The sequence below is a fragment of the Musa acuminata genome, chromosome BXJ1-11 (genome assembly GCF_036884655.1).
Source record: "Musa acuminata AAA Group cultivar baxijiao chromosome BXJ1-11, Cavendish_Baxijiao_AAA, whole genome shotgun sequence".
NCBI classification, from domain to species: domain Eukaryota; kingdom Viridiplantae; phylum Streptophyta; class Magnoliopsida; order Zingiberales; family Musaceae; genus Musa; species Musa acuminata.
In genome coordinates, this window is record NC_088337.1 from 30,999,649 (window position 1) to 31,021,665 (window position 22,017).

The 22,017-nt window shown below is 39.6% G+C and overlaps 3 protein-coding genes across 3 annotated transcripts; all 3 read left to right on the top strand.

The window, feature by feature from the left end:
* Positions 1–1,475: 1,475 nt before the first annotated feature.
* On the top strand, positions 1,476–11,415 carry LOC135597646 (COP1-interacting protein 7-like). The gene is made up of 12 exons (XM_065090890.1): positions 1,476–2,143; positions 2,888–3,067; positions 3,250–3,370; positions 3,442–3,481; positions 4,066–4,118; positions 4,921–4,982; positions 5,345–5,497; positions 5,779–5,999; positions 6,287–7,887; positions 8,501–9,406; positions 9,905–10,295; positions 11,010–11,415. The coding sequence occupies exons 1-12, from the start codon at positions 2,085–2,087 to the stop codon at positions 11,075–11,077; spliced, it is 3,855 nt and encodes a 1,284-aa protein (XP_064946962.1). The 5' UTR covers positions 1,476–2,084; the 3' UTR covers positions 11,078–11,415.
* Positions 11,416–11,723: 308 nt separating this feature from the next.
* LOC135597647 (large ribosomal subunit protein uL22-like) lies at positions 11,724–15,596 on the top strand. The gene is made up of 7 exons (XM_065090891.1): positions 11,724–11,845; positions 11,929–11,965; positions 12,321–12,361; positions 14,229–14,459; positions 14,543–14,645; positions 14,723–14,790; positions 15,378–15,596. The coding sequence occupies exons 1-7, from the start codon at positions 11,843–11,845 to the stop codon at positions 15,417–15,419; spliced, it is 525 nt and encodes a 174-aa protein (XP_064946963.1). The 5' UTR covers positions 11,724–11,842; the 3' UTR covers positions 15,420–15,596.
* A 3,768-nt stretch (positions 15,597–19,364) lies between these two features.
* On the top strand, positions 19,365–21,574 carry LOC135596657 (NAC domain-containing protein 21/22-like). Its single transcript, XM_065088720.1, has 3 exons — positions 19,365–19,840; positions 20,181–20,446; positions 21,007–21,574. Exons 1-3 carry the CDS (start codon positions 19,582–19,584, stop codon positions 21,355–21,357), a joined length of 876 nt encoding a protein of 291 aa, XP_064944792.1. The 5' UTR covers positions 19,365–19,581; the 3' UTR covers positions 21,358–21,574.
* The last annotated feature ends 443 nt before the right edge of the window (positions 21,575–22,017 follow it).

Sequence of the window (22,017 nt, forward strand, 5' to 3'; positions counted from 1 at the left end):
CTCTCTCTCTCTAAAGATCCAATTCAACAACCAAATGGCCACGTTGTCCGTGGGTACCCACACCATTGTCACCCCCACTCTTTCTCTCTCTAAATATCCTACTCATCCACCAAATGGCCACGTTGTCCATGGTACCCACACCACTGTCACCCCCCCCCCCCCCCTCTCTCTCTCTCTCTCTCTAAAAATCCTACTCATCCACCAAATGGCCACGTTGTCCGTGGTTCGCACACCACTGTCACCCCCCTCTCTCTCTTTCTCTCTCTCTAAAGATCCTATTCAACCACCAAATGCCCACGTTGTCCGTGGGTCCCACACCACTGTCACCCCTCTCTCTCTCTCTCTCTCTAAAGATCCAATTCAAATTGGTACGTTGTCCGTGGTTCCCACACCACTTTCACCCCTCTCTCTCTCTCTCTCTCTCTAAAGATCCAATTCAGCTACCAATGGCCACGTTGTCCGTGGATCCCACACCATTGTCACCCCCCTCTCTCTCTCTCTCTCTCTAAAGATCCTACTCATCCACCAAACGGCCACGTTGTCCGTGGGTCCCACACCACTGTCACCTCTCTCTCTCTGTCTCTAAAGATCCTATTCAACAACCAAATGGCCACGTTGTCCGTGGTTCCCACACCACTGTCACCCCCCTCTCTCTCTCTCTAAAGATCCTACTCATCCACCAAATGGCCACGTTGTCCGTGGGTCCCACACCACTGTCACCCTCCCCTTCTCTCTCTCTCTCTCTCTCTCACACAGAGTTTATTTCTTTGAAAAAAAAAATCGTTTTTTGAATCTCCAGTTCATATTGTTTCATCATCTTCAGCCGCCTTAACAACACATTTATATTTTTAATATATATTTTTTAAAAATCTTGAGTGAATATATAATTTATGGAATATTTTAAATGTTTAATAAATAAAAAATTTAAATTTAAATTTAAATATGTATTGATGTGAGTAATATATAATAAAATTATATTTGAAAAGTTCATTAAATATTATATAATAAACTTATCTTTCTAATATTTCAAATATTTATTCAAGAATAAATAAATATATTTTGTTTTAAATATAAATAAATAAATAAAACAAAAAAAATAAATGAATGTATCTAATCTTAAAAAATTCATATGACCTAGATATATGATAAATATAAAATATAATCATATAAATAAATAATTATAAAATAATTTCTAAAATAAAGAAATAAAACACCACATTATAGAAGGCATAAATCATATTAATTTCTTTAAAACACCACATTGATTTAAACATATTAAATTATATTTAAAATAAAGAAATAAATTGTATTTACAATTAAATTATATTAAATAAAGAAATAAAACACCACATTGATTTAAAAATATTAAATTATATTTAAAATATGTGTTGGATTTTTACACATTTTAAATGTGTTAGCAAATGCACCGTTCATCTCCGTCTATCCGTCAGTCGTTGGATTTGTGCGTCTGTTCGAAAGGAAAGTAAACATCTTTGTTTATTTCTTCCCAAAAGGAGAAAACGAAAGTTGGATTCATTTTTAGTCTGCAAAGCTTCTCTTTATCTGTATTCGATCTTTGCAATATACCAAACCCTACTGTTGCAGTTCGGGAGTTCCTTTCTTGTGATCCCTCGAGGCCTCCTCCTTTTCTCCGGTTCTCCTCCTCCTCCTCCTCCTCCTCCTCCTCTCTCTCTCTCTTATTGATTCTTTCTGAACTCTACTTATAGTTTCAGTCGTCTTTGAAGATCTCCTTGGTACCTTAATTTTCAGAGAGTTCCAGCATTAAAGCAGCTGTTCCGAAGTAGTCCGCCGCGGTTTTCTTTCTCTAAAAATTGTTCTTTATGCGCCACTTTCCTTAACCGTCTTTGATCGTCTAGGTTTGCTGCTTTTCCTCCGATGAATCGGCACTAGACGCATAAAAGCTGGAGTTTTTGAGATCGGAACCTCGCTGCGAGGGAGATCTAACAGAGGCAGAGTGGGAGATAGAGGGCAGAGGGTGAGAGGAGAGAGGGGTGGAGAGGGATCAAGACCTAGTGTTTCTTTAAGGTCTTAACTTTCTTCCAAGATCGTTTCTTTCTGGTGTAATGAGGTCGGAGGCTCGGCTGGATTCCGCGGTCTTCCAACTCACGCCTACTCGAACCAGGTAAATTTCCAGATCCTTCCGATGCAATTGTTTCTTGTTCAAGGGTCCGATGAAGATGATGAATGAAGAGTCTCAGATGTTTCTAGATAAAAAAAAGTTCAGAACTTGAGAGGCTTTATGGTGATTTAGAGTGATATGCCCGTAACATCGGATTTTAAGTTGATAAAATCTCTCTGGAATTCTGGTTTGCTGAGCTCAAAAAAGGAAAGAAAAATAAGAAAATTCTGCATGCTATTAACGGTGACTTTGGGAGCATGAATCTAGTCAGTGATGTACTGGTGGGAATCCTTGTTTGGTATTCGGAATGGTCAAAGTCGTTATTTCATTTAATCCAAAGCAATCTGCGTTGGGATATTCTTGACTGAATTGGAATTCATGTTATCCTGCATAGTTACTTGATGTGATGATAAGATTTTTGGTTTAGGTGGTAATTGGAATTATTGTTGCTTTTTCCAAATACCAGGCTTTGTGATGAGTACGATGTCACTTGGATTGTTACGGATCCACCTCTGTTTCTATCCTCCATGTAGATCATTGCTTGCAGAATATAGTGCTTGATTGAATTCATTTCTGCGTTTTTATTTTGCTATGACCATGGATATTGGCAACAATATTCTTGTGGTTTTGGCGAATCATTTCCAAATACCTGTGCCTGAGCGAATCATTTAAGGTGGTTTTGGCGGAATTCCTATAGGTCGATGAGTATTCTTGTTCATTATGGGAACTGCTATTCTTTTTTAACAGGTGTGATTTGATAATCATAGCAAATGGCAAGACAGAGAAGATTGCGTCTGGCTTGTTGAATCCTTTTCTTGCCCATTTGAAGACTGCCCAGGATCAGATTGCCAAGGGTGGCTATTCCATAATTCTTGAACCAGACCCAGAAACCGATGCAGCGTGGTTCACCAAGGGAACCGTAGAGAGGTAAGAAAAGGATCTCTCAAGTGAGCAATGCCACATCGAAATGTCTTAGTGCAACTGCTGTTCTTCAAACATTACAATATTACCTTCTCATTGAGCTAGTTGTATCTTATCATCTTGGAGAAACTTTTGGCATGCGGTCAAACTTTAATGCCTGATTTAATAACTAATATTAATAATAACAGGTTTGTTCGTTTTGTGAGCACACCTGAGGTCCTAGAGCGTGTGACGACCATTGAGTCTGAGATCTTGCAGATTGAGAATGCCATTGCCATTCAGGGGAATGATAATCTTGGCTTGAGCACTGTAGGTAGCCGAATTACTCATTTATTGTTTGTAAAATTCAAATGACATCGTTTTTATATGGCATCTGGCAGGTGGAAGACTGCCAAACAAAGTCAGCAGAAACTACAGAAGGTAGTTTTTACATTGACCTAATTACTTTATCTAGTTTTGTATTAATCCTTAGGAAAAATCCTAATGGTTTCAAACATCTTTTTGCACACAAATGATTGTGACTTGTATCCAATTTTCCAATATATCTAAAATAATCTTCTCAACACAAGCTGACTGGTCACCCAGTCATCTTCTGAGGAGGAACAGAATCCTTTCTGTTCCAGCAGGAAACCTTTTGTCAATCACACAAAGTATGTGAATCACATTGAAAAAAAAATCAATTTAAATTGCTAACAGTTATTTTACCTGTAATGAAGTCTGTTATGGCTTTTCTAGGGCCATTGATCTCCTGACCTCCTGATCAAAGTTAATTGTTCCTTTTTAGCAAATATGGGAATAACTTGTTAAGGAACCTCGTGTCATGCACCATGCTAGTTGCCTTTTCCATTGAACTTTCAAAGATTAGCTACTTAGGTGTATCTAATTGGCTTCAATCATCCATATGCATGCCATGAATTCTTTATATTTCAATGTTGGTTTCAAATTCTGTCCACTAATTACACCCTTGGCTGGTCTGACTTTGTATCATTGTTTGCTTATGGCAGGTACCAAGCCCTCCGGTGGTCCTGATGTAGGAAAGGCAATAGTTCTTTTTAAGGTATTGATTTGATTTATTTATCATACAAAATAAACATACAAATATTTATATATACACATACGAAACCTGTGAAGCACCAATATGAAGACAAATATGGAATGCCAATATGACACAGCAGTTGCATGCCGATACATCAAACATTGATAAGATAGGCCAGGGTGCAACACGAATATGATAAGATTGACATATTATGTTGAAGTTTGACATTAAATTAATAACTAAAATATGTAAAAGATTTTGATAAGTAATTACTTTGCTGGCACCTTTTGTCTGTTCATCATAAAAGAAATTTTCATTGGTAACTTAATACTAGAATAATGTATAGAAGACAAAAAAAATTATGATCAATGAAAAAAATAATTGTATTAATATTGTTCTCATAATCTAATGCTAAAAGATACAAATGGCGTATATGATTGTCTAAAATGAATGTTTTGTCTAGAATGGATGTTCTTATTGAGTATTATCACATGATCAACACTCATAGGAAAAGTCCTGCCGAATGTCTCTTTTCTTAATGAATATCTGATAGGCATCTCTTAAGCATCCTAAAATTATCCAATTCTTGAATAAATAATCATTTGAAACAAAAATAAAGAACTTCAAAAATGTATCTGACATTTAAAGAAGAAGTATTCTGCAATTCAGTATTTCACCCATATCACATTTGGTACAGTGGGATTCCAAGTAACTGTTTTCCATGTGGGCACATATAACATATAGCTACACATGCACATATTTATATGCATACATATTTGTCTCTCAGATGTTCTAAATGTGTTTTCTCCCTATTTTTTGGCAGCCTGCTTCACAACCAAATCCACTAGATTCTAATGGTTCCCCCACACAGGAGGAGAATTCAAAGTATGAGCAACTTAATATGTTCTCAACTTTTTTTCCCTATAATTAGTTCTTCTAAAGCATGCAAGAAAAGTAAGTAGGAATGTCCCCCAAATATGGGAGGGCAAATTATGTTATTTTTTTCATTCAGTATGTCAGAGGACTAGACAATTAACTAATAACAGAAAAGTGATGTAATTTTCATGTTTATGTTAAATGCTCCCAATATAGAATTATATATGCATGATTGGAATGAGAATGGAAAAAATAACCCTCTTGCTTTTAAAGATGCATATGCTATCTCCCATTGACACTACATTATTTTCATCATATTGCATTGTAAGCATGAAATCATTCTTATTTCTTGTGAATAATATTTTCTGCAGAGTTCAACTTATAAAAGTGCTTGAGACCCGTAAAATGGTATTGCGGAAAGAACAGGGTATGGCCTTTGCACGTGCTGCGGCAGCTAGTTTTGATATGGATAATATGGTGGATCTGATACCATTTTCTGAAAACTTCGGTGCCTCACGTCTAAAGTAAGTTTGCCTCTGGTAAAATATATAAAATACTGCTTTTTTAGACTTTAGTTATTTTAATTTCCTAGTTGACAGGTCAAATTGTAAGAATCATTCAGCAGTAGTAAAGAATTAGATAACTGGGATTATGATTGATGTTAAAATCTGGAATCTTTGGATTAAATGAGAAAAGGAAGAGTAATATGAGAGCATGAGACAAGTTAAGTAATCATTGTTTGAGAGGTTTTTTTCATCTTAGATATGTCCCTCATAGTTTTAATTTCTTCCACATTAACAAATAGGGAAGCGTGCTTACGATTTATGGAGCTATGGAAAAAAAAGCATGATACTGGACAATGGCTTGAAGTTGAAGCTGCAGAAGCAATGTCAATTCGGTCGGAAGTTTCTGCTTTAAATGCCTCGGGCATTATATTTGCTGCAGATTCTATAATGCAGAAAGATCATGGTGATTCCCGATCTGTCTCAGGTGGCGATATCGTTACAGGGAGCAATGGAAAAGCTGGTATATGTTCTGAATATGAAAGCTCAGATAATTCTGGATCTAAGTTTCTCATGAGAAAACATTCATTTGTAATCTTTGTTCTATACTAAAATATTCTCGTAATTTTATTTATTGTAATTCCATCATTAATAATGTAACATGACTCCCAAAACCAATGCATGCATGAAGACAGCCAGAAACTGTATGCAAATTCTTGCATGATGCTATTTTTTTTCTAGGTTCACCCCCATTTCAGTTTTCTGTATATCCTTCACTGTAACTTAAGTACGTTTGCTTCTTCTGTTCAGACAAACAAATCCCTTCAGATTCAAAGGTGCCACTGGGACACCAGGAGCATTTTCATGGTCGTTTCCAGCATCCCACTTATCCACAATGGCCTATGCATTCTCCGGCAGCTCCTCCGATTTTTCAACCTTATCCCATGCAAGGAATGCCTTATTATCAGAACTATCCAGGGAGCATGCCATATTATCATCCTCCATATCCTCCAATGGAGGATCCTAGATTCAATAGCTCTCACAGGAAGGGGTCGAAAAGGCAGTCAGTGGATAATAAAGATACTGAATCTGAGACCTGGGAAAGGAGTACACGTTCACAGGATAATTCAGATCAAAATACATCAGATCTCGAGGAAGAAGGTTCTCATGGTCATAAATCTCATAAAAGAGTTGGTCGGTCAGGAAAGAAAAAGTCTGGTGTTGAAGTCATTCACAACATTAATTACATCACATCTAAGAAGCATGTTGTAGGCGCATCGGAAAGTGACTCACAATCTGTCACTGAATCTGATGTTGGAGACGAAGATGTGCATTCTGATGCACGAGAAAGAAGGCATAAGCACTCTGTGAGGACTTCTAAGAAAGAAGATGGTCGAACAAAATCTGTAGAATATTCAGATGCCTCTGGCCATGATAAAGCTGCATATGAAGAGGAGGCAGATTCTGGAAATTGGCAACCATTTCAGAATTTCTTACTAAGAGCTGAAGAAAAGTCGAGAACATTTGATGGAGACATGTTCACAGGAGAAAAAGAGCCTCGGTCGAAGAGAAAGCAGAGCAAAGGTGAAGCTGATCCTATTGTTCTTCCTGAGCGAGTTTATGGTGATTTTCATGACCAGAGGATGGTAGGCTTTAATTCAGTTAATGGGAAAGCAATTCGAATGAAGCAGGCAGCTTCTGATGATCAATTGCTGGTTTCAAGTAATGAAAGAGATTCAACATATGACCAGTTCAAGGAAATAGGAAGTGGTGGAGGAGCATATCGGCGGATGAGCAGTGATGAATTCATGATTCATGGGCAAGAAAAGCTACTCAGCTTTAAGAGTCCTTCTGACCCACTTGTTGATAATGTGGATGAGCATGATGGTGATGCAGTCAAGAGCTCCTCATACAACATAACAGATGAGTCCTTCTTGCTTCCTTATAGGTCAGGTTCACAGGATCCTGGATCAGACAGCATAATTGCTATTGACATGGATTCTGAGTTCCCCTCATCCCTTCAAAAAGCTAAGGATTCATATGATAAGGGCAAAAACCAACTTAGGTATGAACCAGATGATTTGTCCTTGGTTGCTGGACGTGGAATGGAAAGTGTATCTATAGGATATGATCCAGCAATGGACTATGAATTTCAGAGTCCTATTGAAAATGCTGTCAAGCAGGAAGCCAGTAACCAAGAGGTTCTCTCGGCGGTCACTAAAGAAGAATCAAAGAAATTAGAAAAGGGGAAAAACTTAAGAGCCTCAAATGATAGCATGGAGAAAAGGAGGAGAGATGCACTAGTGAAGAAAGGGACATCCTCAAGGCTTAACCAATTGACTGAAGCACAAAAGCGAGCAGACAAGCTGCGGTCTCACAAAATTGATCTACAAAAAATGAAGAAAGAAAGGGTACTTCTCATGATCGGTCCTACATTGATTGTCTGGATTATTTCATGAGTGTTAGTCTAATTGTTAATTAAAGAGGAAGTTAAACAAGAGTGGTTAGATGAATCCTGAAAAAATGAGCTTAGACTCCATATTATTTTAATTTCTTCCAAACAACATAAGACTGATTGTGTGTTCTCTTATTTTCTTTGTTAAATAATTCCTTCAATCTCTTTACCAGTCACAATTTGCTAGTTTTTGATCCTCGTAGGCTCAGATGTTAGTACCTTATTGGAAAAAGTCCGTAGCTTAAGTAAACAAAGATGGAGCACTCACAATCTTAGTCCTATTTTATGTTGTTCATATTAGTCTACTGTGAAATCTTTTCCTCTAATAGTTCACATTGGGCTTGAAATTGTGTTTCACATTTCTGAACAAGTATACTAAACATTGTAAGAAGGTATTATATACTGTAGTTCAGTCAACAATAAATGAGCTTTTAATTCTTTGTTGTAATGTTGTTGGTTTAGAAGTCTTGTAAATTGTCAAGTACAACTGTCGGAAAATTTCTCCCCTTCTAATCCCTTGCAATTTTACTTGAATGCTTGGCTGACTTTGTCGGTATTTCCACTTTTAGGAAGATGAAGAGAGAAAACGTCTCGAAGCTTTGAAAATAGAGAGGCAAAAGAGAATAGCTGCAAGAAGTAATTCCGCAGCCGCTAAGTCACCATCGACTCCACAGCATACAAAGACCCGTTCAGCCACAAAGCCTTCACCAAGTCCTTACAGAGGATCAAAGTTTAGTGATGCAGTGCCTGTTTCTTCACCTTTGCAAAAATTGCCTATTAGAAACTCTTCAAACGGATCCAGTGATGCTCAGAAATCTACACGATCTAGCAGAGTAAATGGCAGTAACCATGGGTTAACTCGATCAGCATCTTCATTACCTGAGGTTAGGAAAGAAAGTAATGGACTCGTGCCAGAAGCAAAGACAGATTCTATTCGGATGAAAAGACTCTCTGATCCAAAAAGCAGTAATACTCACTGTGCTTCCTCAGTGAGGTCTGTAACTACAGACCAAGTACCTAAGAGAGGCGTACCTGATGACTCTCAGAAAAAGATTACTGCAATTATGCAACTGGACAAAAGCAAGTCAGCAACTCTGCCGGAGCTTAGAATTAAAACACCAAAAATGTCATCTGAAAGAGTTGAAAAGGAAACAACTAGCAAAGACACATTGCAGAAAGGGACTGGAAGCAAAGCTTCTCAGGTTTCTGATAGCATGAACAGAAAATCAACCAAGGAGAAGCCATCTAGCAGCAGCGACAAAAATCCAGTGATTGAGAAGACAGTTGTCTGCCTCAAAAATAATGTAGTCACTGCTCCTGTTGTCCGTGAATCCGATGATATGATAGACACAAAAGAGAGATCACATGGAGATGGTCTGGGTACAGGATATGCAGCTATTCATGCTCCACCTTCACCTATTGTTATAGTTCATTCTGGTGAAGGCAAGTCGAATAAACAGCTTAGTTCCTACGAGGTATATTTTATCAAAGAAAAGCTGCACATGTTTTAATTCGATAATGCAAAGATCACTAATTTAGTTGCTTGTATGTGTACTTTTCTGTTGCCAGCAAAATTATCTTCTTACACAACCTGTTTCTTAATGTCACTAGTGTTTGATAATTTTGATTGAGTTATTTCGAAAGCAAATAGCTATCTGTATTTAGTTCATTTCAGATTTCAATGTTTGCTCCTGTAATGTTGATGGTGCTATTTAGTGCTTCTCTTTAGCCCATCGATCTTAGGTGAGCTACTTGTGGAATCAATAGCACTCAAACCAACTTACGTGAATCTTTTTGGTTATGCATCCAAGTACATATATTTTCTTGACCAAGAAGAAAAAAGATACAAGCTTTCTGCTCTCAGTTTTTTGCTTAGAGCACTTTGATCTTTCATAGATTAAGTTTCCATCTTCATTTCTAAACAATTGCTACTTGTAGGCTGATTATGGATAGATGTTTGTCATGCTAATCAGGTGGTTGTTCCGTACTCGAGCAACGAGCCTCCGGCCTCAAACTTGAGTGCAACAGAAAAACCTTATCAAGCCCCTTTTGCCAGATTATCATCATTGGATGATCCTGTTACCGGTAATTTAGGATGTGAAGGAGGTGTACCTGCATCTGCATCAGTGTCTGAAGTGGCTGCAGTACATGCTGCTAGTGCTACAATACATGTATCCAGTTTGGAGATTTCAAATTCAGGGGATCATACACATGAGAAGCCATGGAGCAAGGAATTGAAAGGTTTCAGAAAGTTGTTGAAATTTGGTCGAAAGAGCCATGGCTTAGCTTCAGGCGATGGTGACCTTGATGCAGATGCTTCATCTGTTGATGATCAAACAGTTGCTGCTGCTATGCCCAATGATGGTATGATCTCAGCTATCACCAACTGAAGTTTGTTTATCATTTTTGGACTAGCATGTTGGTTTATTTGCTCTGAATTCACCTAATCAAGAAAAAGATTTATCGACCTTGATTACATTTTTAACCTTTGCTAATTCTATAAAGATTCTTGCCACAGCAAGTAGTTCACTTTCCTACTATTTGTCTGCAATTACATGAATATTTGGAGACTATATTTATGAGTTTGGTAGTAAGAACAAAACTAGTCTGATATTGCTGTGTTACAGTCTTCACTGGAACTATAGAGAAGTGATTGAAACAGTACATTTTTCTATCTGCTTCTTGAATTCTTCACTTTCTTGTTTCTGTGGTTGCCTCCTTCACAAACTACCTCCAAGATAATAACTACCAAACTTTGAAGTTCAGGCATTACCACAGGCATATCTGAAGCACTCTTCTTTAATGATATGTGCATCTGATAGGTCTTCATGTATTTTTCTGTTCATACACTGAAGAATCTCATGTCTCTCGATGATTCTTTCATGTTGGAGGCACATCAACTTAGTGAGTCTGATGTAGCTAAACAGTCCAGAATTAGCATGAAATGAACTGATAGTTCTCAATACTTTCTGGCCAAAATCTTCTTTTCTGCCTTTTTCTCCTAAAAGGAACAGCTATCTGCTTGGATTTTATTTTATCTCGACAGGGGTTTCTAAAAGATTAAATTTGCTGCTACAGTTTTTCGTCCGTTCTCCCTCCTTACGCCCTTCCGTAGTAAGAACAGCGAGAAGAAACTGGCAGCATGACAAGCATGACGAGCGATGTTCTCCAAATTTTGTCAAGCACGACGAGAAAGATAAATCAAGCTGAGGAAGATGAATCTGCTTCTGTCAAGTAAATAGTATGTGTGGGATGAGATATTTTGGGTTTCCAAATTAGCCATACACCATTGTTTTGCAACCATAGTGTAAGATTTGTGTTGTTCCTCACCTGTTCATATCATTGTTGGTCCATTTTGGTGCCTTTGTTTGTAAAATAATAGTTCATGTGGTTGGATAATTGATGCAAACTTATATCTTGAAGCACTCGATTTGTAATGTGATCTATCTCGAGAAGCAATTTGCTTAGTGTATCAGATTTAGGATGTCTTCGTGTGGTTATTTGTGATGAGATATGATGTCAGGTTCACGTAATATGGAGATGCTTCGAATCACCCGCTTGCCTACCAGTCTTGTTGTTGGAAATAAAGCTGGGGCCGCGTGGGACCCACTTTTTTCTGAGAAATCACTGCCCTCAAACAAAAAGTCAGGTATTCCAGTGGGTATGGAAAGTGTATTGTCTAAGAAGCGAGGCCCAATAATCTGATTAGGCCCATTAGCTTACAAGGCTGACTTTATTAGGCCCAACTTTACCAAGGCTCATATTTCCGGCCCAATTGAACAGATTAGAGTTTTAAGCCGACCGGGTTAGGGTTTCCAATGTTGTTGTAGAGCCGCCTCGTCTTTAAGCCAGCCTCTCGCTCCGGCTGCCAGAGAGTGGGAATCGGAGATCGCGAAGAATCTTTCGAAGCCATGGTACTGTCCATTCTCCTCTTCTGTTCGATTCGTTCCGTTTTGTCGTAATGGGCTACTAATCTGATGTTGTTCCCTTGGATCAGGTGAAGTATTCGAGAGAGCCTTCTAACCCTACCAAGTGTAAGTGGCTTCCGAGTTGTTCGTTCAGATTGGAGTCTATGTTCTGGTTTTGTTCGATCCCCTCCGATGTTTAGAGTTCTGCTGTTGTTAGTATCTGATGTTTCTTGGAAAAGCCGAAAAAAAAGATCTTTTGGGTTATATTTGATCCAAACTTCAAGCTATATTCTGAGCCCTAGATGTAGTTTTTCCCCTATCTCCCGCGGTTTGGTAACGATTTGGATCTACGGTCTTCATCGTCGCTTGTTTCTGTTGGTGATGGTGCAAATGTCTTCTCGAACTTTCGATGTGGTCGTCGCCACCTTGTGTATGATTGTCATTCCTTTTGATCGAGCTCATATTTGTTTGGTGTTTGCAGCTGCCAAGGCCATGGGTCATGACTTGAGGGTTCACTTTAAGGTGCGATATTAGTCATTATTGTACGTGTACTTATTCATTGGTAGTTTAGATTGTTTTTTTTTGTGTTTTGTTGTTTGTTTGTGCATCTGTGCAAAGTCAGGGACTATTATTAAGGCTGCTAAATTAGCACTACAAGCAATAGATGTTCGTGATATGTAAATTAATGTGCCTCATGGAGAGTATTGAGAGTTCTTTGAGAAAAGAAAACCTTTCAGAATCCTTGGTAAATAATTGAACTTTGACAGTTAGGCTGAACACTTAAATTACTGACTTGGTCGTGTCAATAGGTAAAATATGTATTTCTAAACTTACTTAAGTGACAGTGGGATTAATTACATAGAACACTTAGGAGGCAGTAAAAACATGTTTTTACCTGATTGAGGATGTAGGGTTATTATAATTTTTGGTGTCTTAGATCTTCAGAAAAATTTCCATTGTAGTTTTTGTTTGATTTGGTTTTTGTCATTGTATTTAAGCCTTTATGATGCATGATTTGTATTATTCGAATTTCTATATTCTAGTATTTATATTTTTTAAAATAATAACAGTCGTGTTGCATGTCTATCTGTCACTTGATTTTCATTCTTAGTGACTAGGTCGTTACTTAGCTTAGAAAGTCTAAGCACTTGCAATATCACTGGTAACTCAATGTTAAGTGAATTAAATTTATGTAAATATATATCAAAGCAGATAACAGGGAGTTTTTCTTGTTAGGAAGATGCTATATAAACATTCCAATAAAAGTCTGATTTCAGAACTGTTCATTTTATTACTAAGTTAAATCTATCATTTTTAGCGTACTGGTGAAGGTTATATTTTGTTAAGTATGGAGAGATATTAAACATGATATAGTTTAGTTTAACTCCTAGTTCTACCATAGACTCTTGTTTCAGCTTCTGTTCTATGAATCTGTTGCATTTCGGTCAAAATTATATGCTTCAGTTCCAATGGTTAATATGTTTATTTCTGACACTGGATGATAAATTATGATAGTTAACTGATGTTTATTAAGTCCAACATCAAATTAGTTTTTACTATCTATCGTATGATATTTGATTGTGTTTGATCATTTTCTGATAAATAAGGTTACAGTAGTTAATACCTGTGCTTTATGTTTGAGTATTTGCATATATCTATGAATAATCTTATGGTTGGAACTAGATGTTCCAATGAGTATTTGCACATATCTATGACTAATCTTATGGTTGATATGTGCAAATGAGTATTTGCACATATCATCGTAAAAATCATTTTCAATGACCTAAAAATAATTTTCAGAATGCTCTGGTCTTTTTTCACCAAGATGAAAGGGGACACATAGATGGGGCCTTCTAGAATTCATATCTATGGACGAAAATGTGGTCGAATAGAGAAGTACTAAACTTTCTTGAAATTTTCTCTTGTAGTTTGTTCACATATTCATCAACCTAGTGAATTCCTTGGTTGTTTATTTTAATTTTTTTAGGATGAAAATTCAGTGGGGTTTGCATCTGGTCCCTCTGGTTTTTTTAGTTAAATCCTACGTGTAAGCATGTTTCTGATATGCGATCTTGTAAGTACTAATTACATATTTTGGTATGTATTTTAGCTGTTTGATAGGGATGGATAATCGGGAAACTTTTTTTTTTTTTTTTACTTTAAGTAGATTTGTAATGCCATCAAAAAGCATTGAGCACACATTGAAATTTTACAAATTTCAACTGCATTATGGTGTTTTTATATCGGCAGACAAGCCAGTTGTTTACCCATGAATTTAGCTATATGATAAGATATTATATTCTAATATTCTGCATAGGTATTATAGCATATACAAGTTTCATTATGACTGCCTGATGTACGTGCTCAAATGATGTAATGATGTCAACAGAATACTCGTGAGACAGCTCATGCGATTAGAAAGCTACCCTTGTCAAAGGCCAAAAGGTACCTTGAAGATGTAATAGCTCACAAGCAGGCTATTCCCTTTCGGAGGTTTTGTGGTGGTGTAGGACGTACAGCTCAAGCTAAGGGCCGGCACCCAAATGGGCAGGGCCGGTGGCCTGCGAAATCAGCCAGGTTCATTTTGGATCTTCTCAAGGGCGCCGAAAGCAATGCTGAGGTATGAAGAGATGCAACCAATTTTTCCATCTTCGGTGCTTCGCTTCCATTGCTTAATTGTTCTTGTCCATTTGTCTTATTTAGGTGAAAGGTTTGGATGTTGATGCTCTCTTCATATCACACATCCAAGTGAACCAAGCACCAAAGCAGAGGCGCAGGACTTACCGTGCCCATGGTCGAATCAACCGTAAGTCTCACTTAATGAGCTAATGTTTCAGGTTATTTTTTGTTTGGAAATGATATTTTTTATTTATGTCTTGGCAGCTTATATGTCCTCCCCGTGTCACATTGAACTGATCTTGTCAGAAAAGGAAGAGCCTGTCAAGAAAGAGGTAATTGCTTGGGCTACTTTGCTAACTTCTAAATGGAAAATTAATGGGAAATTTTGCTGCTTGGATGCCCGATTCAGATTGGCTTATGCATTGTTTAGAATTGGCACACTTTTTTGGTATTGTCTAATGGATTTGTATGCATTGCATCATTCATAATTCTTGACTGGTCTCAGCCCCTCTGCCTGCACTTTTTCTTTCTTTGCTCTGCTTTCTCTGCTGCCGATTCAAATCTCCTGTCATAATTGCCTTCTTTTGTTGATTTGCTGCTGTATGGATTCTTACTGTGCTGCTATTGTCATCGCTGAAAGTGACGTATCGCACTGTTATGGCTATACGTGTATTGGTTCTGCTTTCTTCTCGCCCTTTTGTTTCACTGTTATGCCTTTGCCAATGGATGCTTCTCGGCTTCTCTCTCTTGATGAGCAAAAATCTGTTTGCTTCATTGTGGCTTGATCTTGTTGCTCCCACCTCTTTCTCAGTAGTCTTTCAGCCTAAGCTCTAAAAGACTTGTACTATCTGTTTTTATGCTTGTTTATTATTTGATCTTAGTCTTGTTCTTACCTTCTGTTGTGGTGTTAATGCTGCAGCCGGAGACCCAGATTGCTCCCAGTAAGCCCAAGAAAGCTTGAGCAATTGATTAGAAGTGGAACCTCTTCTCATTCAGAAGTTTTGTGAAAGATACTCTCATTTGATGTTTGAATTAGCAGTTTACTTTCTTTCATTGTGGTGTTGAACGTGTCTTCATGAGCCTTTGGTGAACATTCCGGTTGTTTTGTTCAATGCAGAAAATATTTTGAAGGATTTAATGATTCTCTCTCTCTCTCTCTCTCTCTCTCTCCTTAATTGTATCAGCTTATCGATACAGTAACATTGATGATGAAACACTACTAGTCTCTCCTGCATCAACAGTTTACAGTTAAAACATGAACAATGAGGGCCGCAATATGTCACCTCCAGCCCCTGGACACGAATCACTCTTCCTGGACCCATGCCAACCCCATGCACGCCATTATTCCCGTCCATGATGTTGCTGGGAATCACAGCCAAGGCGTTCGAGATCTGCAATGGCGGATGCAGACGTTGGCGCTCCTTTTGCAGCCACCCGATGCATGACCTCCGACCGACGACCACCACTTGTCCACGTGCGGCCGCTGTCACGCTCTTCTCTGCACCTGCCATCGACGCTTGTGCTCGTGAGCTGGTGACGCAGCTCCCACGAGAGAGACTTCGCCAACTTGGAAGTCATTGATTAGCTTGTAGCTCCATAATTTAGCTCAGTAGATCTCCTCCTCCTTGCTAAATCCCAACCATTTCAGACGGCCTTTGTACAACATTCGAAGCACTAAATCCTGTAAATGTCAGAAGATCCACTTCCTTGTCCTGTTGCCAGCATCTCGTTTGATGTATTCTACGCTCCATCCTTGTAGTTTCTTACCTGTTCATTCTTTAATCTGCCTGCTGGGGTGCGGTCCTGTGATCCCAACAGAAGCAGGCGTCTTTGTCCGTCTTCTCTTTGGAATAAGCTCTCTCTCCACAGATGCGTTCGAGCTTCGCTTTCAGCCGGATCAGCTTAAACAATGCTTGCAGACAACCCTTTACCACTCTCCCAAGTCACCAACACGATCTTTTGCTGAACCCAACAAGCTCTTCTCGGCTACATCGGGCAAATATTTTAGTCCTGCAACAGCAGCAGATCTCCTTGTAGTGAATTATTGATGGCAGTCTCTCGAGTACTGTTGGCGTGGATGATCCGTCCATCCTCGGTGCCTGAGACACTGATATGATGGCGACCTTGCGGTGTTGTATGTGCAGGTCGAAGATCTCTTTCTCGAGGGCCGGTGTGCAGGATTAGCAGTAGCTCCTCATGTGTTAGTCATGCAAGTAGCCATCTTCATTGAAGTGAATTGTAGGATTACAGAGCTAAACGTTCTAAATTGTCACCATCTTCATCTGTGAACCAAATATTTGGCTTTTGGATCTGCCACTGTTAAGAAAATATTTAGATCCATGCTTCTTGTCAGCAGCGATGGCTGATGCAAAACCTATCCGATTCATAGTTTGCTAGCCGGTAATTTTCTTAGATCGATACAAAAACTTGTGTTCTTTCCACGTGAACAAAGGGGCCCTAATCAAAGCTCTACGGTTGTTGTACAGTACACATGCTTGCATTAATCAATGCAAATGATTCGTTCTACTGATGGAGACGAGGACGCGGATACTTTTTGTCTTCTTTGCTTCTGGTGACGAGGAGCTGATCAGAACACAAGCGGAGGGTGATTTCTGCTGTCCATGGTGATGACGATGACGATGATGATGATGATGCTGTCACGGAATGATTGAGATGATTATGATTGGGAAGCCGGCGACATCGCGGCCGCCGAGTAACACATGTCAGCAGAAGAGGGTTGGCCGACCTGCCGGCAGTGTCCGCCATCTGCGGTTGCTGCAAGAAAGGGAGGACGGAGCCGTCACTCTTTGTACAAAGCCTCAAGCTTCGTGAGCTATCAACGGCATGGCGAAACGCGGGAAGAGTTCCCAATCATAGAGCTTAATAATTGCATCTCGTTTCCTTTTCCAGGTGTTCTTCCTCCAAGACCACCACTGCCTTCTCCTCCCTCCACACCCAAACTGATGGAGGGCTGAGACACAGCTCACCGATGGGGCCTTCCCGATGAAGACAAAGTGCCCCTCTTGCGCAGTACTCTTAATGGTTTCCACCAGCCAATGAGAACACCTGTAAGAAACAATCCTTTTTTGACCCTGCATATACTGGATCTCGACTCCACCAACAGCTTTCTAGCTTCTTCTCGATCTTCCTTCAAAAGATCTTTTGCTGCGATGCCAGAAAACTCCATGTCCCCTTCACCAGGCTGTGGTAACACCACAATTCATTGTGTCTTGCAAGGGACAAACTCGGAGTAGCACAACCTCATCTGGAGGCTGCCGATGAGACCACACCTTGGACAAGTCTACTTCATGGCTCTTTGTCTTCTTGCTTCCAAGTCTGGTCCCAAAAGCAACGTGATTTCGCAATTGGAAGTGGGAGCCTTTGATGAATCCACATCTGATTTCACTCTGGATGACAGCAAAATGCAATGTGTTGTCAATAGTATTTGCAGGTTGGTCATACAAATGTCAGGACCTAAGTGATCCCATTAACTCACCCTTTGGACACATGTTGGCCCCCATATGGGTGCGAGCGTAGTGTTCCTTTCGCATTTCCTTTCCCGTTGGTTCAGATTTCATAGGAAGGGAAAGCTCCGTCATACGTTGTCCGCTCATGGAAATGTCGAGACCCCTATCCACGTAACCTTTTCACGGTAAGATAGTATTGTTTATAAGGTGATCATATTTTACTCGAGAGGAATATATTCCCATAGCACATCATTTATGGAATGATTTTATGTTGTCTCCTTGTACTTGTATTTATAAATTTATTTCTTTTTTTCCTTGTGATTCTTTTTTAATTTTCTCTTTTTTTTTCTTGTAATACCTTAATTAATTCCACATCAAAAATAAATAAAATTAAAATTTATCTGATGAATATATTACTATCAACTTGAATGCAAATGTTTTGATCGGTGGTTTGGACTTAATGATATTTGGTATTAAAGCTAACATATTATTAAGACATGATGAGACTCGAGTAGGAAAAACTACTTGTGGATACGGTTTTATCCTTTCGGGGCATGTGAGTTCTAAAAAACATCTTTATGGGTAAGAGAGACTCGGACTTATGATCCCTTAGTTTCTATACTCCTCAATCAATGTGAGACTAAATGATCTTATCAGTGCTCCCTATCGTAGGGGAGTCAAGGGCTCATAGCCTAGGTATACGACTCGGGTGCGAGTTTACTCGGTCGAGGTACAGGTCTCGTGATACTCTTCGATCGATGTAGAACTAAATGACCTTATCAGTATGTAAACTTTTGATGAGTCTTATGCAAATTAATTTATGAGGATCTAATGGGCGTATTACTATCAATTTCAACTTAAGTATTTTAATCAATTATCCCTTCGATAGAGTCTAACACTTTCAATATGATCGACGGCCTATTTTTTCCAAATAAAGATACAGTTTTTTTATATGATTTGAATTGATAAACTAAGTAACATGAATATTGATGTACTTTCTACAACAATAACAACAGAAAGAAAGACTAATCGACTGCCTAAGATTGGAGTGCTGCAAAACCTAAATGGGCAGACATCTGACTTGTTTAGGTAGAACTGAAGAGTTCGTACAGATGACTGGCCACTGCTCCCGTATCACTCTGGCTAAATGAATCGAATCGAACAACAACGCATGAAGATCCATCAAATCTTTCACACTGCAAAACATGTTATTATTGTGCCTGCAAGTTCAGATCAGTACCTGTGGCTTGTGCAGATCGAATAGAACAAGCGAAAGAGACCCCACTCCACGCGTCGCCATGAATAATTATACGCGACGATGCCGCCTTGTCCAATCACTGCCCCATGCCAACTTGTCATCATCAGAATTATTTCTCGTACGTAAGCTCATTCTGCAGTTAAGCATGGAGTCGGAGAGCCTTATGGAGATTTCTTGTTACCGCGGTCTTCTCTGGTTCTTCGGCGCAAGCATCGGTCCCTCGACATAGTTATCGGAGATTGCGACGGCTGTACACGCTGCTTCTGTGGATGATAGACGCGAGAATCCATTTCGTAGGGGCAGCTTTCATGGCTGAACTAGCCATTTAATGCACCCATCTTCTATATAAACCCCCCCCTCCCCGGCCTCCTGCTCCCGGGAATTCAAGCTCTCGTAGGATGTCCGGATCCTCAAGCCTGGATCAGATCTCTTTGAGCAGCTCAAACACCCTATTCTTCGAGAGAGTGTTCAGGTGTACGGATAGAATGGGATTGAGAGACATAGAATCCACGCTGCCACCGGGGTTCAGGTTCTACCCGAGCGATGAGGAGTTGGTCTGCCATTACCTCTACCAGAAGGTGACCGATGGATTTAGAACCTCGGAGGGGACGATGGTAGAGGTGGATTTGCACACTTGTGAACCATGGGAGCTTCCAGGTGATTCGATTAATCTCGTCTTCTCATTCCTTTTTAGCTCTCATATCATATTAGGTTCCTTGAAACTGATGCATTGCATCATATGTTGGGATGATCTATTAGAACATGAACTTCTTTTTCGCCCTCTTTACAAGAGTTTCGGTTGTTTGCTTTCACCTAATATGCCTCATGACTCGTTAGGTCGTTGTGCCACCGCTGTAGATGTTGTTTCATGGAAGCTCTATGTGATGTGAAGCTTTGGTCGAAACATGCATACTTGCTTAGCCAAAGTTGTTTGTTTCATACAAGTCAAAATTTTAGGGTTGCTTTGAAATCTAAAATCTTGCTCGATGGATGATAGATGTGGCCAAACTGAGTGCCAACGAGTGGTACTTCTTCAGCTTTCGTGACCGCAAATACGCTACTGGATCGCGAACAAACCGAGCAACCAAATCTGGCTACTGGAAAGCCACCGGGAAGGATAGGACGATCTGTGATCCAAGGACACAGGCAATGGTTGGGATGAGGAAGACGCTGGTGTTCTATCGAGGTAGAGCTCCGAATGGAGTGAAGAGCGGCTGGGTCATGCACGAGTTCCGATTAGAGACCCCCCATTCACCTTCCAAGGTATCAGATCCACCATTTGCAATTCTTCTCTTCCACATACATACTCGCTGCAACAACACACGACAAGGACTCCTAACACAATCGACGACATATAGCTTATACTTTTGTGATTCCTTTACGCTGTTAATTGATGATTATGTGTTGGATTAGTGTTTTTCCATTTTCTGGGATGAGTTTTTTCTTCAGAGATACGGTAAGCATGTATGTAGCTATTCAACTACTCTTTTGGTGAGAGACAGATGATAGGAATCTATTGTGGTGTTATATCTATAGCTAGTTATTGAATAATCAGTTCACATCTCAAAGACAGGAGATGTTGCGTAAGATGCTTGCAAAAAGACATGTCTATCTTCATGACCTGTTTGGACTGTTTAGGTGGCGAGTAGATGCCAAAATGTACAGCTTTTAATGGACTACTTAGCTCTCAAGAACTTTGATAACCAAATCATCTGTAAATGTATGTATGAAAGCTTGCAAAGAAAGAGTTGCGCTATGATTGTTCTCATATAGCATGTCTCAATGACTTGCATTTCTCATTTGGATGTGCTCTTCTGTGACAGGACTGGGTTCTGTGTAGAGTCTTTCACAAAAGGAAGGGGGACTCGGAGCATGACGAAGCTGGTTCTTCTTCTCTCGTGCACCAGCCGACGATGCCTGATGCGTGCCATGACCAGCAGCTGGGCTCATCACTCTCTGCTGCTCTCCTACAGCAGGATGACACCAGCCCAAACCCCTTCCTGATGAACATGGCACTGCTGCAGTGCAACCTTCTTGACCTCCCAGAGGAGATGATGGGGAGCGCACCGATGGCGGGGATGAGCTCAGGGTGTGAAGATGAGTTCGGATGCTTGTCGGAATTGGGATTGGAGCACAGCATTGGGGAGGAAGGCATGGTAAGGTGGGAGGGGTAGATTAATCCTACCCTTGGGATGGACCAGTGGGATTGATGTGGGAGTTCTACATGCGTCCAACAGTAGACTTAAATGTTGATTTGGATTTGTAGAGAGTGATCGCAATAGATTTGTGCAGGATGTTAGCTAGTTGGAATATTATAGTACTACACAATATCATTTGCAAATGCTTCTATTTCTTGCTTTCCAAAAGCGAGAAGAAAATTTAGATTTGTTCTTTCTAAGACTCATTTGCTGATCTACATTTTGGAACTCTTAGGATCTCTCCCCTTAGGATCAAAAACCAAAGCTAGAACAGCTTCCATGGATTTGAGATAGATTTGGTGTGTATGGAGCTGAAATCACGATGAAGAAGAGGGTGCAAATGCAGCTAATGCAGTATGGCATGCGTGCATGTAAGCGTGCAAAGCGGCAGCGCGTACGTTACACTCGTGCATGTATGCGACATGCACAGTGCTTCCGTCCCTTCTCTGTCTCTCATGTTATTGTGTTGTGGAGTCTCCTACGTATTCTTTTATTTCATATCAACTCCTTGTTATTTCTCCACCAGTGTGGTAGAATGGCTTTGGTTTGGGAAAGCATGATTGCTAACATATAATAATAATATATATATATATATATATAACATGGTTGTCTTTGTCATCCGATAATATAAAACAT